Here is an 18515-nt window from a genome sequence, read left to right on the forward strand (position 1 = left end):
GCTCTGTTGGGGCTCACCATCACAGAGTCCCCTCTACCTTTATGCCAGTATGCCAGGGGACCAGGACCAAATGATTAGCTTCCAGCGGCACTTATTCCACCTATGACAGTGCAGACTATGAAAACTAAGGGCCTTTGCTTTCTGGGAATGGTCTATAAGAACAGTCCAAGCAAATCTACAGAAAGTCATGAACCATGATCTCATAAAATCAACCCAGAGAGGATGAAAACTGTGAGCTGAGGGTCCACATCACAAACCAGGCATGATTCTAAGCTATTCCCCGGATGAAAAATGCTACTTCATGCTGACCTAATGAGGTATATCTTATTTTTAGCCTCCACTTTACCTGGGAAGAAAGTGAGGTGCCAGGGGTTAAAGAACGACCCCAAGTTTGCCCAGCAGGAAGTGGTGGACAGAGGAACAAACCCAGACGACCCTGATTTCCAGCCTATGTTCTGCTCCACTGAGATTTCAGAAACAGTAAGTTCTCCTAAGAGACTTGATCCAGGAAATTTGGAGCAATGGAGATGTGTTTGCACGACTTGCTAGGGAAGGCCCCCAGGAAGCCCAGGCAAGTGCTGGGGGACTGTGCAGCTGTAAAGCTACGCTGCAGCCCTTCCCCAGCTCTCCACGCCTCTCCTCACCTCTCAGACAGCAAGAAGGAATGGAATGTCATGTGAGCCCTTTGAAAATAGGATATAAGAGATATAAATCCCTTTACCTAGAAATTTTTTAATTGATTTTATTTTTTTTTAAATACACAACAGCGGAATGCATTACAATTCTTATTACACATATATACCACAATTTTTCATATCTGTTTGTATATATAGTATGTTGACACCCAATTCGTGTCTTCATACATGTATTTTGGATAATGATGTCCATCACATTCCACCATCCTTGCTAATCCCCTGCCCCCTCCTTTTCCCTTCCACCCCAAAATGTATTTATACACATAATGTTGTAGAGGGTCCCAGTCAAAAAAGTTTTTAGAAAAAATACTGGCCAAAAATCAAAACCACAACAAGATATCATTTCACCTTAGATGACTGATCGATCCTCTATCACAAAAAACTCATCATACATTAGGTTGTTATGGTTTGTTTAACACTTGTATTCCCTAAAGGGTTGTGAGCTCCCGAAGGACAAGAACATCATCATCTTATTCTCCATTCTCCAAAAAACCAAGCACCTTGTAAACACTCCTTCAGTGCTTGCTAAATTATCAGTGAGTATATACTTTGGCTTAAGTCCACACCCAACAAGTGCAGAATTTTAAAAATGCCATATAACCCCCCAAACTCACAACATGCTCCCTTAACTTAATAATCTAATTAGCATTATCCTTTTTAAATTCTTCATATTTTAAAACCTACATTATATAGAATTAAGTATGAAAATTTGGAGGGTATCTATTATTTGACATACTTTGTGTCTTTATCCCTAAAATCACAGAAAAAGGGGAACCCTCATACACCGTTGGTAGGAATACAACTTAGCACAACTATTATGGGAAACAGTGTAGCTATTCCTAAAGAAGCTAATAGAAATGCCATATGATTCAGCAATCCCACTATTGGATATTTATCTTATAAATCAGGAATTTAATAATTACTTTGCTTGGAGTTCACTGTGGTTCCAGTTATACCCTCTGAGAAGCCCCATTTCTTTCCATCATAGTGAAAAACCAGCCTCTGTCTCAGAGCAAAGCCTGTCCAAGGAAGGGACATGGCCTTCGTCCTTGGAAAAACCCACAGAGCATCCCTAGGCACAGTCTCACCCTGCCACACCAATTAGCATGAGACAGGGAAATACCTGGGATGCCAGATGACCCTCCTAGTAGTTTATGGTGGTTGATAACAAGTTGGGAAACCATGTAGTTCAGCACGTTCACCCCTCTTGGCTCAAACCAATCAGTTCAAACGAATACCCCTTTTGTACTGACCAATCACCCCTACCCAACTTGTTCCCGCCAGTGAATGTGCTAATCATGTTTTAGAGTTGTTATTTGATTTTCCCGCGGTGTGTGATGATTTGCTAAAAGAGGCTATGATGTATGTGGGGGTCCCTGCCCTCTCCAAAGAATGTATAAAAATACTGCAAACCCTGGGTTCGGGGCCTCTCAGCGTCACCAGTTGCTGTGTCTGTGCGCGGAGGACCGAGCTACCTCGCAATAAACACCTCTTTGCTGCTTACATCAATCTTGGGTCTCTGGTGGTCTTTGGGGGTCCCGAATTCGAGCATAACAATAGCACATATCTCAGTTTGTTATTACACACTCGTGATTTTTTTCCCCTAAATCCTACCTTTCCACTAGACTGTATTCTCTAAAAGGGCAGAAATGCACCTGCATTTGCTTAGGACAGAGCCTAGCAAGTAGGTATACAACAGGTCTCAGGGCCACATATGCGCACACATTCAAGAGTGGGTGAATGTAGGAACAGGTGTCAAAGAAACTGGCTTCTCATAGTGTTTAAAATTCCACCCCACCATTTTTACTAAGATCAAGGAAGACTAGACACTATAGGGTCTTTCTGATTCGTAATACATGGCTGTGATTAATAGAGTGCGTTTAAAATTGTGTGAGCAAATTCCATTCCCTGTGACAAATACACTCCATACAATAAATGAAAAAATGCAACATTTTACATGCTTCACGGTCGACTGTTGATTTGTTTTTGACATTGAATGAATATTCCAGGAAGAAATAAATAACTCAAGAAGAACCTGTGACTATATCTCCGGAAGCCTTTTGCCTCCTGTCAGTGAAACTAATAGTGCACACAACCTATTTAAATGTAAACTTAAATAAAACATTTCCCTCCTCCCTGCTCCTTTGTTCCTTGCCCTCGGAGGGTGCAGGACTAACCGTCTATAGTTACTGGGGGGAGGGGGCTGGTTTTTGTTTTTAGCTTTACGCAAAACTAAACCAAAGTATTTGGGGATTTTAATGTTCCATTTCTACAGTAAAGGAGTAAGGTGAGCACTCTGGAGACAGACAAAAAGGCTTGACTCAAGTCCTTGAAGGGATGAGCAGGCCTGGGGCCCATCCTCAACCTGGGACGCCGTTGCTAGGCAACCCCTCAGTCCTCAACCGCCGCCCCGGAGCCCCTTCCTCGCCTTCGTTGCCAGGGAGATCGACGCTCCAACTCAGCCCTGCCGTAAACCCGCGCGCTCTTGCGACACCGCCGCACCCGCCGCTGCGTGCGCGCCCTCTGCCCCCATCTCCACTCTCCGCCCCGGCCGCCATTGCCTCGTGCCCGCGCCGGTCGGTTGGTGGCGCCTTTGTCCTACGGCGGGCAGGTGGGCTGAGGCGGAGGGGGCAGCGGCGGGCCTGAGGCGAAGGAACGGCCGGGAGCCCACCGCGCTGGTAGCGGTGAGTGCCGGGAAGCGGTAGCCATCCGCCTAGGCTTAGGGCTGAGGGGCAGGCGGCTGAGGGGAGGCTGAGGCGGGAGGGCCCGCTCGACGCGCGGCCGCGGCCTCTCCTCTTCGGGAGCGCGCGGGGCTGCGCATGCCCGGTGTGGGGCGCGGCCGCCTCAGGCTCCCGTCAGGCCCAGGCCGGGCGGGCTGGCCTGCGGTGGGCTGTGGTCGGCGGCTAGGTGCCGCAGCCGCCTGTGTGTCGCGAACCGTCGCTTAGCTCCCCGGCTTCTCTCGGGGTGGGGCCGCATGCCCCGCGCCCCCTTGTCGAATCGGCGAAGGCGCGCGCTCGCCTGCGGGCCCTCCGCGGTCGGCGGCGCAGCCGGGCTTCGAACCCGGGCCGAGGCGGCGCGGCCCGGCGGGCGTTCTCCCGGGCGTGCGGCGCTCACGGCGTTCGGAGCGCTGTCCCGCGTCGCCGCTGCCGGGCGGCCCCTGGCTGCATCCTCCAGGCGTCTCCGTGTCGTGTGACAATCTGCCCCTTGGGTCGCCCTGGACCCTGGGCCCAGAGTCCCGGAGAAGAGCGACCGCGGCTGCTGGCTTTCCAGGGTCCTGATGCGGGCGCCTCCCGCTCCCCAGGGCGGCAGGGGCCCCTCGTGGCGCGGAGCCCCCAGCTGGAGTCCGCCCTGCCCCTTTATGTCCGTGTGTGCCATCCGTACCGTGAACCGAATGTTATTTTTTTTCCTTTAAACTGACCCCCCCCCAACCTTGAGTATATTTTGTTTAAGGCAGAAATTTCAATCCCAAACCGTATAATGGACAGTCAGTTATTTTCCTAATGCTCATAAAAAATAAATACCTGTCTATTAAAATAAACAGTGCGTCCTTGTTCCTCCGAAGTTATTCTGCGTTCCACGCTTTGGGAAACGCTGCCCTAGGAGCACGGGGTTCATTGTCGTCCTTCGGGCTTTCATTCTGTGCACGTTACAGGTCCCATGAAATCCCTGGGACCTCTTGGTGTCAACTGTTCTCTGTTCTTACAAGGAACTGCAAGAACTGTCTGCTCGAATGCATTCGATGTGCCTCCTCGGTTTTCTTACAGCATTGTGATGTGGTAGTCACCTGACAATTCATAAAAAGATGTGTCTGCAAACGCTGATGGAGCTTTCTTGGGTTTTGACAACTCTGGATTTAATGTTTTCTATATGAGTCAGAGTGTGAAAACTAACTTTATGTCAACTTTTTGGAATCAGTAAAATGCAAGCTTTACCCTGTGGAGATTGGAGATCAGTTGGCTATTATTTGTTAATCTCAGTTTCTTCCTTCATTCAGGTTTTTGTTTGTTTGCCTTTCCTTTTGTTCATCTGTCACCCTCCAGATATTTCTTAAAATATTTCTGGCGTATTCTCTTAATCGAAAACAAACACTGATTTTTCCTTGTAAAATGTGCTAGAGGAACCATATTGCCAAGGCACAGTGGAAGGAATTTTTCTGGTTGCAGACTGCTCAGTGTTGCATGCCTGTGAACAACACGTATTTAAAAGAGGCATTGACAGATATTATAAGTTAATAGTCTGTTCCTAAGCTCTGTATTTTTAAGTGAGAGCACATCTACTTAATTCATTCAAAGGAAAAGAAAAGTCAGCTTGGGCCATTCAAGTCCCCCCACCCACTCGTCTGTTTAAAAAAAAAAAAATCCATATTCTTTAGGAATTTCCTTGGTATGATCACAATATAGAGTTGACATAAGGGCTGATCATCTTCAAATTTCTAGGCATCAGTTCTGTGTAGAAAAGAAAGGAGAATTTAATATTACCAGGGAGTCAGTTTCAGAACTTCAGCACTTGTAACTTCAACTATGTACTCAAGCTAAAAATACACATCTTTTGGAAAGGTTTTGAAGTCTCATGAGAAAAGGTTTGATGGTTTGAAACTTCATTTTAAATAACCATTGCAAGCATTCCATGTCTGTGGCCTGCAGATGGCAGTGCCTTTGTAACCTTGTTACTACTATGAGGATTATTGGAATTTAGTTGTGCTTTTAAGAATGGAAAACTTTATAAAAGAAAAAAAAAATGGAAAACCTTTGGAGGAAATATATTTGACTTTTTATTCCCCTCAGTTTATGCTGTTCTTTTGTTTCTTTACTCCCCATCTGAAGCATATAACCTCTTTTTCTAAACTCACTGCTACTCTTAGTAGTAATGGTAACATATATCTAGCAGTGCAAATGGCAAGTATCAGTTCATTTGTCCCTGCCAATCATTTTGTGAGATAGACTGGTGTTATTATTATTATTTATTTATTTTTGCATGTAAGGAAAGAATAGCTCAAACATATTATTTTACCCAAGATCACATATTTAGCAGAACATATTCAAGATATTGGTGGGCTAGCTCATTCCTGTAATCCTAAATACTTGGGAGGCTAACGCAGGAGGATCAAAAGTTCGTGGCCAGCCTGATAACTCAGCAAGACCCTGTCTTAAAAAATAAAAGGGACTGGGGTATAACTCAGTGATAAAGCCCCCCGGGTGCAATCCCCCCCACCAAACAAACAAACAAACAAACAAAAATCCGAAAACGCTATTGCTGAAGATAAAAGATTTCCTAGTCAAGCAACTTGGGAAATGTTAAGGTATTCCAGAACTTGTCAGAGGCTGTTGTGTGCTAAGCATGTGCAATGTAGATGTCCAAGAGGGGATGGTTTCATCATGCCTTTCTCACAATCCTCCCACAAACATCTTGAGGTCATAGTGTTCCCCACAACTGACTACTTTATATTGTGCTTGTTTCCTCTTTGTAGCTTGAAGTTTACTAATGATTGCCATGTGTCTTCAAGATAAATACTTATAAAGTTCAGTGTCAAATTTTTTATGCCAAATGATTAGTCTGGTGAACACCATGCACATTTTTTTTTAGACTATTCTGCTTAAGCAGAGTTAACCGGTCAAGGGGTTAAAAGGGCAGTACCCTTTTAACTTATGTTTATTAATGACTGGATCAGGGTAAGGCTACTGTCTGAAGCAGAACACATTAAGGAAATATGGAGTATACTGACAACTTAATATATAATACAGCATGCCTGCTGCTTTTTAAATGGTAGTTTTATTACCACCAGATCTGAATATTTATAGGGATCGGATGGTCATTTTCATTCTTCATTCTATCACTAAAATTTAAGCACTAATATAGGTCATCTGAACCAGTTACTTTAATGTTGAAATAATTTCCCTTGTAAGAATCAGAACTTCTCCAGACCCATAGGACTGAACTCATTTCCCCTTATTTCATGTTAAGAACACTGTTGACTTATATAAAAGGATTAGGAAACTGCAAACAAGAATCAGCGCAGCTTATGTTGCAAGGTATTACATCTTTAGCTTTAGTGGATCTTACAATCTTTAGTTTTAGAGCCTGGTTTGGCTCTGTGGTGATTAAATTACTAAAGATTAGGCTGATCCTGCAGTTAGTGGACAAAATATTGAGAATTTTGAACTATAAGTATTTTGACTTTGAGTATACTTCATTATATAATTGGATAAGAAAGTAATAACATGTATTTCAGATGATATGTTTATTTTTAATCTTTCTTCTAAAATTAATTTTGGTATCCAAAAGAAAAAATTAGGAAAACAGTATTTTAATAAAATTTTAAAACTTAGGGAATTACTGGAACTATAAATGCAAGCTTTGGGAAACTTTATGATTTATTGGACTGGGGTTGTGACTCAGTGGTAGACCGCTTAACTAGCATGTATAAGGCACTGGGTTCAGTTCTCAGCACTGCATAAAAATAAGTAAACAAAATAAAGGTTTATCAATGACTAAATAAAAAAATTAAAAGACAACATCAAAATCTGATCCCTGGGCTGAGGACATACTTTGATAGAGCTCTTGCTTAGCATGCATGAGGGCCTGGGCACCCCCACCCCCCACCCCAAGGAAAAAAATCTGATTCCAGAAAACTGCCTCAGAGTCACCAGAACAACATGTTGGAGACAGATTCTTGGATGTAGTTCCTTCTCCCCAACTCCTAACTGACTGGAGGTAGGGCCCCAGGAATCCATCTTTCAAAACCCACCCTGGAAGAGGATTTATGTATCTTGCAGTTGGAGAATCCCTGATACAGTACTTTTTTAAAAAACCAAGTTTTCACTGGAAAAAGGAGGTTAAAACAGATTCTAGGACTAATCTAATAATATCCCAGATTACTAATTGGCATTGACAACTGTGGTTTATGGTTAGGTTTGCTTTAAGCAAGAGCTTGACCATAAAATGTTTTTGGCTTCATAGTTTGAACTAGATCACTTCTTGGCCTTTTGGATAAGATCAAGTGTGTAGTTTAAACTACAGACAATAGAATATTTAGAATATCTGTGAAGCTTTAAATGTTTTAATTCCTTCCCTTCATAGTATTAGAGTGGTTTCACCTTTTTCAGAACAAAGAAAGTGTATCTACCAAAACCGTGTGGTATGCTTATTAACTTTAAATTTTTTTTCAAACACTTTATGTTTAATGGTGCAGATGTGAAATTATACGTGTGGCCTTTTTTTCCCTTTTTGCCAAGAGTTACATTTAGGTATGAAAACAAAATGCCTCAAAGAAGAATCAAAGCTTCTGGCCCCCAGGAGGAAAACCATATTGACACTCTGGTTTGCAGAATTTCGAGAACTTTAGTTGGCAGTTTGCCCTTCATTAGCCAAAGAAGTAAATAACATGCTATTGAAAAGTGACAATGTCAGTGGCGAGTATATTTCCTGCCTTTTTAAACTAAGTAATTGGAAGAAGAAAAGCTTAACTGTTTGGGATACTTTTTTTAGATGGAATTAAAAGTGGTGGATTGCACACTCCTCCTGTGGAAGGGGCCAGTAGCCATATAATTGCATCTTATTAACTTCAGCACTTTGGAAACTTGGTGATGATTCAGTTTCCTTTGGAGGTAGCATTGTGATTGTGCTTTTTATACTGTTTTCAGGGATTATATTTTTATAGATTTTAGCTATTGTCATAACATTTTCTTTGTAAATAGGTTACATTTATGGGTTATTTCCCCTTGAATACAGGCTTAAGGATATTTCTAAATGGAGAGCCTAAGTATGTTATGCTGTGAAAGCTAAAGAAATAAATAAATTGGAGTAGTAGTCCCCAAATACCTGCCAAGAGTCACCTGAGAAATAATGTTAAAATACAGATTCCTGGGCTCAGTACTCAGATTCTATAAGTTTGAGACAGGGCCTAATTTTTACTTCTTTTCAGGTGGTGCTGACATATCTTGATTAAAGAAAGTGATGTATGGAAAAAATGATTCTATATAAAGAGAGAAATGGAAAGTTTAATATATAGAGTTTCAGTTTTACACGATGAAAAAAATGTGACACTCTTCTGGCACAGTAATGTAAACACACATGAATATTAAACAGTACACTTAAAAACAGTTAAGCTGGAGGGCAACAGTTAAGCTGGTGCTATAGCTCTGTGGTAAAGAGCTTGCCTAGCATGTAGTCCTGAGTACTACACCAAAAAGGAAAAAACATAAATTTTTTTGTGTTTCTTATTACAACCTTTTTTTTTTTTTTTTTTGAAGAAAAAGATGTTAAGAAAATGAAGAATAATGATTTATTGTCTGTTCCTGAGCAGTGAATTGAATTAGTAGATTGGTGAATATTAATTACTGACTCCTGTCCATCAATCCATTTTACACCCCTTTATTAAAGGAAATCATGATCTTTTAAATTTTTCTCCCACCTGTTTCTTTCAGTGTTGACATCAGTGTTCTTTTAAGAACATTACTATAGGGCTGAGGTTGTGACTCAGTGGTGTAGATCACTTGCCTAGTATGTGTGAGGCACTGGGTTCAATCCTCAGCACCACATAAAAATAAATAAGTGGGGCTGGGATTGTGGCGCAGTGGTAGAGCGCTTGCCTGGGATGTGTGAAGCACTGGGTTCTATTCTCAGCACCGCATATAAATAAATAAATAAAACAAAAGTCCATCAACAACATATATATATATGTGTGTGTGTGTATGTGTTTATGTATCCATCTACAATGAAAACTATTTAATAAAAAAAAAAAGAACATTACTATAATGGGGAATACGTTGAATATCTTAGGTTCAAACCCCCCCTCCTCCTTTTTAGGATGATATGCATATAGTAAAGCTTCATTAATTTGGCTTCACTGAGACTCTTATTTATTCATGGCTTCCTAACAGTTCCTCTCACCACCAATTTCTTCCTTTTCCATAGCAAAGTGCTTTACAGTCTAGAATAGTAACTGTAGCTTCCTTTGTCATTCGTCTTTTTCTTCCTCCTATCCCCATATTCTCCAAACTGAATTTCCTGTAGTTTTCAACCTACTATGTTTCTCTTACCTTTGCATGTTCTGAAACAAATTTCTTCTTTCTGGTAAACTACTCATGTCCCAATTTAAATGTTTCTTTTAGGTCTTCATCTTCTCCATCACCCTGCTGCGCGCGCGTACACACACACACACACATACACATACTTCTCAGTCTAATTTTTGTCCTGCACCTAGTTCTTCTAATCGCTACAATAATCATACTTTATATTGTAATTTATATATGTGTGTGTATGTGTGTCTGTACCTCTCCCCTTTATTAAAGTGAGCTCTTTTAATTAGGATCTCAAGCCTCGTCATTTCCACATATCTAAGGCCTAGTACAGGTGTAACACATAGTAGGCATTTGGCAATGGGTGAGTCAATGAAGCATTTAGTGTAATAAATATAAGCTGACCTTTTCAACAGCTTAATTTATTAGGAATACTAAGTTCTCTACTTGTACAATTCAGTTTAAATTTTGCCTGTTTTAATTAAACCCACACTTTATAATTTTTGTAATTCAGAATTTTTTACTGGTATATGTTAGCTTAACTTTTGTGAATCCAAACTAGTAAGTTTTTCTTGTGGTTGATTTTTCTCCTTGAATCAGTATAGTCAACACAAGCAGAATATCTGTTTTATCAAGAAGGATATGTAGATTCAGAGAAAATAAGCATCTTGATTAAATTCTCCAGAGTAGGGCTGGGGGTGTGTCTCAATGGTAGAGTGCTTGCCCAGCATCACCCCTTTTCTATAAAAAGGAGGCATTCCACCTCTTGTTAAAAAGACTCCTAAGTTGCTACTTGTTACCTCTTGTTTTGTTTCATTTGTAGGTAGTTCCTGAAATTGTGTAGGCTTCTGGGTTCTTTCAGTGGCCCCTAGTGATGCTGTCACTAAGCATCGTAGTTCATGCTACTCTTATTTCTTGTCCTTGTTTTCTAGTACTAAAGCAGTATGGAGCCAGTAGGAGACCCTGGGTTCAGTCCCTAGCACCACACACACACACACACACACACACACACACACGTAATAGTAAAAGGGGGAGTAAATTAATGTTGATAAAGAATTTTTGTCTGAAGAGTTGAAGTGCAAAGAAACCAAAAACATTGTAGTTTGAGGTGACAGAAATTGGAGTGGTAATTGAATAAGTAGGCCCTACCCTGTTGAGTGTCTATGAGGCATTTAAACATTGGCAAGTGTAGATTGGGCCTTTTCAGGGTTCCACCAGCATTTGATCCAGGAGTCCTAGCAAGACCAGTGTAAATGGGAACCACATCTTTCCACTCCCTGTTGGAGGCGGTGTAGCATAATGTTTAAGCACTTTGTGCGAGAGGGACCTGGGTGTGCACCCCATCCACCCCATCTTTGCTTTCTGATAGTAGTGTGGCCTCGGATAAGTCATCTAATTTACCTAACCCTTAAATTTCCTCATTTGCTGAAAAGAAATCAGGTTGTACTAAACTCCTAGAGTTAGAAAAGGTTTAAATGAAATAAATGTACATCATGTTCTTAGTACAGGCCCAGGAACAGAGCAAACATTTTGTAAATATACATTTTCATTTCCTTCATCCGTATTCTCAGGAATATTATGCAAATACAGTTAAAGGTATAAGAATTAACTGAGAATGAAAGAGAAAGTCAGATATGAGTTGAGCTAGTTTAAAGGGTTGATGTAGAACAAAGCAAGCATTTTCTTATCCTTAACTTGTTACATGTAACTCATTACAATATCCCTGATGTCACAATATATCATCAAAGTAATCTTCATGAATTGAAAAGTACTCTCATTTCTCCTCCTAATTTAGGGAATTTAATAAGTGATATTTGCTGTCATTGTCAGTATGGTTTTCCAAGTGGCATTATCTTTATCTTCATATAATTCCAATTTAGTCATTCCTGGCTGTTCGTTGGTTTTCAGCTCAGCCTTCTGGGAAGTTTTGTTTCATTTGTAGGTAGTTACTGAAATTGTGTAGGCTTCTGGGTTCTTTCAGTGGCCCATAGTGGTGCTGTCACTAAGCATCGTAGTTCATGCTACTCTTATTTCTTGTCCTTATTTTCTATTATTAAAGCCAGTGAAGTATAAATTTTGGTTTTAAGACTGAAAGAGTTGTTTTATGACGGTACCGTTCAAAAAAATAGATAGAGCAAAGCAGTTCTTGGTACTGTGAATGACACTTGCATTTCTTTTTATTTATAACATTATTCAAGGATTATTTTTTGTGAACCCTGTCTGGCATACTAAAATAAAATTATACATTAGATATTGTGTCTTTCTTTAGGAGCACTTTACCCCATTCTTTTGGTTTTTCCTTATAGCACATGTTTTCTAGATTATTTTCCCAGTTTTTTTTTCTCTCTCTCTTATGTAAATCCCTTGAGCTGGTGCTATTTTTCTTGACTTAAAAATCTTTAACTGAAAAGTGCTTTAAACTTGAAAAGTTTTCAAAAGACTACTTACTTGGAAATTAGAGCTATTCAGGCCAAGGTTAAGCATCTCAGTGATTATAATGATTTTGAATATCATTCATATTGCTAATATAATTTTTAAAGTTGTATAAGTACCTTTCAAGCTACAGTGGAGAATATACGAGAGATCAACTGTGTCCTAGAGGCAATTGGCCAGGATAAAGTATAGCAGAAAGGATGAGAAGTACCGTCTCCCCTTTTCTATACAAAGGAGGCATTCCACCTCTTGTTAGAAAGACTCCTAAGTTATTACTTGTTACTTCTTGTTGATTAATTTTTTCCCAATCATAGTTCCCCATCAAATATCCAGAAAGATCTCCAAACTGGCTACCCTTTTCCCCTCCTTTACATTAACTTCACTTCTATTTCCTTGCTTTCAATTATATAGTGCTCTAAGAATTTAATAATCTGATTAGTGAATACAAAGGTCCCTTTACCAGTCACAGTAGTTGCAAAGAAAATTTTTAAGTGAATGTCCCACCTCTAATGTACAGAAGCCCAGAGGTTTTCCAAAAGTTGTATGTGCACATCTATTAGGAATTTTTGTATATAAGGGTTGGTTGTGTTTTCATAACTCACTGAAACCTCCCAGCCCTACTCTAATCTGGGCAATCCTCTTGAATAGAGATGAGACTTAACAAAAAATTTCCAGATCTTGCGCTAGGGATGCACCTCAGTGGTAGAGCACTACCTAACATGCACAGTACCCTGGGTTCAGTCCCTGTTTTCACAAAATAATAAATTCCACTTCTCATTTTCTCCATATTTCAGCTAAAATGGGAGTTTAAGGAGTTCTTAAGGTGAATAGACAAACACTTGACATACTATACTAAAAGTGTGCTAGCCTCTAAAAATGTTCTAAAAGTATTTTTTTGTAGATGAAACATAAACCACACCATCCAAAAATACTTGCTTTGGACTACTCAAAGAAAGTGGATATTAGGAGACAAATTACAATTCAAAAATGGTTTAAAGATATAATCTTGAGGAGCTGCAGTTGTGGCTTAGCAGTAGAGCACTCACCTAGTGCATGCGAGGTGCTGGGTTCAATCCTCAGCACCACAAAATGGATAAATAAAATGAAGGTATTGTATCCAACTACAACTAAAAAAAAAAAAACTATAAAAAGGTTTAATCTTGAATATTCTTTCAATAATCTTTCAAGTAACTGCAAAAAGCAAAAAATTATTGCTGGGCACAGTGGTGTACACCTGTAATCCCAGCAGCTTGAAAGGCTGAAGCAGAAGGATTACAAGTTTGAGGCCAACTTGGGCATCTTAGAGAGACCCTATCTCAAAAATAAAGAGGCCTGGGATGTAGCTCAGTAATAGAGTAGCCCTGGGTTCAATCCCTATCACTGAAAAAAAAAATACATATATGTGTGTGTGTGTCTGTGTGTCTGTGTGTATATATATATATATATATATATATATATATATATATATATATATATATTGACATAAAAGTAAAATGTTTATCTCCTTCCTTCTATCTGGAACCAGTTTGCCTCAAATAACATGATTACTTTGGTCTCCTCAGTTCTGTATATAGGACCTCGCAGAACTGGATACAGTATAATACTAGCCTTTTCATATGTGGAGGAGAAATTATAGCATGAATATAAATTTACCAATTAAAGGAGTACCATATATTCTGTACTCTTACCTAAATGCTTATCAGCTCTAGTCAATGTTTAGTTGAACTTGTTTTGTTCATAAAACCATTAAAAAATATATGCTGAAGATGTGACTAACTTAAAAGAAATCTTTATACACATACTGTATTCCAGTGATACTTTGAAAACTACTTAAATAATAAGAGACTTTACATTTCCGTCTGAATCATATCTGGCCTATATTAGAAAGTGATATAAAGTAAATGAGCAGCCTAGGTCAGTAAGCCCTTCCAAACCTGAACTGCTGTTCTTCACAGTTACATAATAAAGAATTAGATATTCCCTGTAAGGCCTGTCATTATATAATATATAATTCAGAAGTTGGTGAACTTTAAGGGTTTGAAATTATTAGTCATAGTGGTGGTGCACATGTATAATCCCACCTACTCGGGAAGCTGAGCCAGGAGGATCCCAAGCATGATATCCTTGGGCAAGTTAGTGAGACCTTGTCTCAAAATGAAATAAAAAAGGGATGGGATGTAGCTCAGTGATAGAGCACTTACTTAGTATGTGGAAGGCCCTGTGTTTAATCCCCAGTACTGTCTGTCCCCCCTGCCCCCCCAAAAAGGTTATAAATTGTGCATACCAAAGCTATGGTCAGAAATTATTGGCTAAGTTTTATATAGGGATTTTTTTTTTTTAAAAGAGTAGTTATATCCTTTGATCAGTTGAAAAGATAGAAGTATGTTAGGCGAACTCTGCTTCTCTGTTTAGACAAGTTTTCTTCAGTTTTGTCAAAGCTATCCCTCTCCTAGGTATCATGGAGACTTGTAATTTAAAATGGAATTGAGGATCATTCTCACTTAAATGGGAATTCAAAATCTGGCAGTGTAGCAGGATAAAGTCTATTATAACAGATCCCTAAGTTTCTTGTTTTTGCTGTAGGTCTCACATGATAGGAAACTGCTCCAAGATTTTTAAAATACATAATTACTATTTTAAAGCACTCTAATTATGTGAGTGCTTAATACCATTTGAGTCATTAGATATGCTATTAATTGCTTAATGTGGAACAAGAGGAACAAAACTACACTACAGCAAGAAGCAGTTTATTTCTCCGTTCATCTGAAGTACAAAATTTTTAATTAAAATGTATAAGTCATATAAAAATTGTGAAGTATTATTTGTGGGTATAGATTGGTATGTTTCTTTAGAAGATCTCATCAGTTCTTACAGCATGATGTTATTTATTTATTATTCACTTCAGTTTTTATAAAGCATATGCTTTATTTTTGGTAAATCAGGCTTTTACTGCATAAATGGGTTATAAGTTTTCCTATAAGCTTATAAGATTACCTTATCTAGTTGTATATGCTGGTCTTCTCTTAATTAAAACTTCCTATGAGGAGTCTTTTATTGCCTAACTCCACTGTACCAAATGCCAATTCTTATTCTTAAAGTACTTATCTGTGAAATTTATATATATTAACAGGTAATATTCTTTGATTATCCCCCCAAAATTTCTGTCCTACATGTCATTCTGGAAGATTTTGTTTGATGGGAGTACAATACAAGGCACACTAAAAGGAGGCCCTGCTTCATGAAATATTGAAAGTCTTGAGACCTCAGTTTCCTCCTATTACTCCTTTGTAACATAAAATAGAATTATTTGCCTTTACTCTTTTTTGTTTTTGTTTTTACCAAACTCCTTTTCTCCACTTTCTTCCCTACAAAGAAATCTTACAACTGATTCTCCAGTAATTAAGAAAACAACCTTTTTCTTCCTTTGGAGGGGGCAACGATACATTTTGGGCTTCGCAGGGTGTTAAAGCAATGATATAATCAGTTTTATACAAATTATTAAAAGGGACATTCTTTACCAAGCTGTGACAATGTACTCCTTAACTTAATAATAAAAATTGCCCAAGTGACAGTGTCTCTCTGCTGAATGGATTTTCTCATACCATCTGGTTGTCATTGTAGTTTTTTGTTGTTGCTTTCATTTAAAATGTGCTGATGATCTTGTTTTTATTCCGTAGCATTGAACAGATGGGTTGATTATTCTTTTCAGATATTAATAAGGCAGCGGAAAGAAGAAATATGAATACGGCTCCATCAAGACCCAGCCCCACACGAAGGTAAAGTACCCTGAAGCAGTGAGTTACCTTGGGAGAGTTGGGCTCTGGGGAGTTAAGCCCAACTGCATACATCAAGGGTCTTTTCTTCCCCCCCCAGCAAATCAGAAACGCTCAAGCAAACAATAAGAATATGAACCTTGTGTGAAGGGCCTTGCTGCTTTTTTTAAACAATACATCAGGAGATGCAGAGGAAGCTTTGTGTTTTCGGTGGCAAACCCAGCAAGTTCAGCTTGCAACATGAGTTGCAGGCCATTGGAAGAGGATAAACCTCTGTCTTTCCCCAGCACACGTGTCAATGGGAGCCTCCAGAGCAGAAGGAGTGCCCCAGGGTCGGTGGTGTGTGCCATGCTGCATTGCAGCAGGCAGCAGAGATTCGACTCTTCATTCCAAATGGCTGCCGGTCCAGATGTTAACCCAGGTTTACGGGAAGAGCCTCTTGAGAGATTGCTGCTATGCCTGTGCTGCAGATCCCCTGTTTGCTCGCATGCTTGGGTTACCTGTTTGAGGGGAAATAAAAAGGGCAAAACACTTCACCTCTCAAAAGTCTCCCTTTTTCTTAGCTTTCCTGGAAATAGAAGACATTTTCCCACTGTATTCTTCTTTCCAGTATATACAAAAGAGATAGTCCTGATGTATTCCCTCAAGATATGAATTAAATCGGTCCCTTCTCAGTGAAGAGTTTTAAAATGTTACCATTTGCACCAAAGATGCGCATATTACATTCAAGCTTTCTGGTTCCATAACAACACACAAGTGGATGCAGTGTGTGCAGTTTTGTGTGGAATGCAGATAGATATATTTCATATCTCGTGTCTCTTCAAGGCTCAACTGGATACTCAATATGGATTTTGCCTTTGCCCCTAGGTAATGCCAATTTTCCACAGAAAGTACATAACTAAACTACATCCCATAGTAAACTACATTTCCTACAGTGAACTGAACACTGCTGAATACAGTGAGTTGTAGTCTATACTGGTAATTCCACAGGACCCAGGAATATATCCAACTAATTGAGTTCTCAAACATAGCTACCCTGCTTGGGGCAAAAACACGTATCTTATTATAAGAAAAAATGGTTGCTGTATGTTTTATGTACATACTCCTACTTGAATGTGAAGGGAGAGTATTTTCTAGCTACCAGGAATAGAGTATATGTTTCTACTCTTCTACTCTGCAGAGTTCAAGCAGACCCTCAGGGCAAGGTGGAGCTGCTGATTCTGGTGTTCTTTTTTTTTTTTTTTGTTCATTCTACCTGGACAGAGGAGTTGAATCCAACACAACAGTCATACAACAACTGTCATGCAAATGCCCTGGCCATCCATTGGTTTCACTGCAGAAGTGGGCATATACATTAGCATTCTGTCTGTCCTCTCAACACTATAAAGAATGCCTTCAGCTTGCAGGTAGATGCTGTGTTGGTTGCTTTGTGAGTATGTGAGTAGCCTGAAGAACATAAATAAATTCTTAGAGCTTCAGCAGTTCCATATGATGACTGTTTCCATTAGGATGTATCCAACTATTCTGCAGATATTGGGCAGTCCCATCTGTATCATTTTCCACATTGTCCCAGTAATTATGGAATAGGGGTGGCTAAGTGTTCGCCTCTAATGATCAGAAACATGGGGCTCCCATTAGAAATTGTAGTTGCCAGGTGGCTTGAAAAGAAACATGGTGTATGTGTTTAATTTTCAAAAGAGCTCTGATGTGTGTTTCTCAACTAAGTGGCTTATCAGGAGGAGTAGGAATTTGTAACTAAAAAGTAAAATCCTTCCTCCCTCTTTCCTCATGATGCTTGTGATCTCTGGGTAGTGGTATCTGTGTTTTTAAAGATTAAAAGAAAGCATATACACAAATACATTGAAGAGTAGAGACTAGTTTTTGTTTCTTTTATGCATAGAAATATTTATTTATTTATTTATTTAGGGTACTTGGATTGAACTTGGGGGCATTTGACCACTGAGCCACATCCCCAGCCCTATGTTGTATTTTATTTAGAGACAGGGTCTCACTGAATTGCTTATTAGCACCTCGCCTTTTGCTGAGGCTGACTTTGAACTCAGGATCATCCTACCTCAGCTTCCTAAGCTGCTGGGATTACAGGTATGCACCACCACGCCCGGCTCTTTTATGGATTGAAAGGGTATTTTATATCATCCTTATAATACTTAGCCAAATGCTTTTTAACATTTCAAGTTAAATGTAGATAAGATAATCACACATTTACAGTGTTGGGGAAATCACCAACTCCCCTGGTTGGAATCCAGCATAGCTATTGCTGAATTAATTTCATCCCAGCCTAAAATGCAACTCCATAATTTAAGGGAGGAAATAGTTTTATGCTCCTTTTCTTTTTAAGTAATAGTCCTTCCACAAACAAACAGCATTGGAGAGGGCCTTTTAAAATGAGCTCCTAGCCAGGTATAGTGTCACACACTTGCAATTCCAGTGATTCAGGCTTGGGCAGGAGGATCACAAGGTCAGAGCCAGTCTCAGCAACTTAGCAAGGCCCTGTCTCAAAATAAAAAAATAGAAAGGGCTGGGAATGTGACTCAGTGGTTAAGCATCTCTGGTTTCAAACCCTTGTACCAAAAATT

At 39.6% G+C, this 18515-nt stretch overlaps 1 protein-coding gene across 3 annotated transcripts in view; it reads left to right on the top strand.

Moving 5' to 3' along the window:
- Window positions 1-3224: 3224 nt before the first annotated feature.
- Ncoa5 (nuclear receptor coactivator 5) overlaps window positions 3225-18515 on the top strand; it is a 31124-nt gene continuing 15833 nt past the window's right edge. For 2 of the 3 annotated variants that reach the window (XM_046433418.2, XM_046433420.2), the window contains exons 1-2: window positions 3225-3379; window positions 15855-15921. In XM_046433418.2, the coding sequence (XP_046289374.1) occupies window positions 15884-15921 (38 nt within the window). In that variant the 5' untranslated portion in view covers window positions 3225-3379; window positions 15855-15883. The remainder of the gene's footprint in view (window positions 3380-15854; window positions 15922-18515) is intronic. The other variant, XM_046433419.2, reaches the window with a different exon arrangement.

This window comes from Marmota monax, unplaced genomic scaffold (assembly GCF_021218885.2).
Source record: "Marmota monax isolate L192 unplaced genomic scaffold, Marmota_monax_Labrador192_F-V1.1 WCK01_AAM20220418_F8-fsc00014, whole genome shotgun sequence".
NCBI classification, from domain to species: Eukaryota; Metazoa; Chordata; class Mammalia; order Rodentia; family Sciuridae; genus Marmota; species Marmota monax.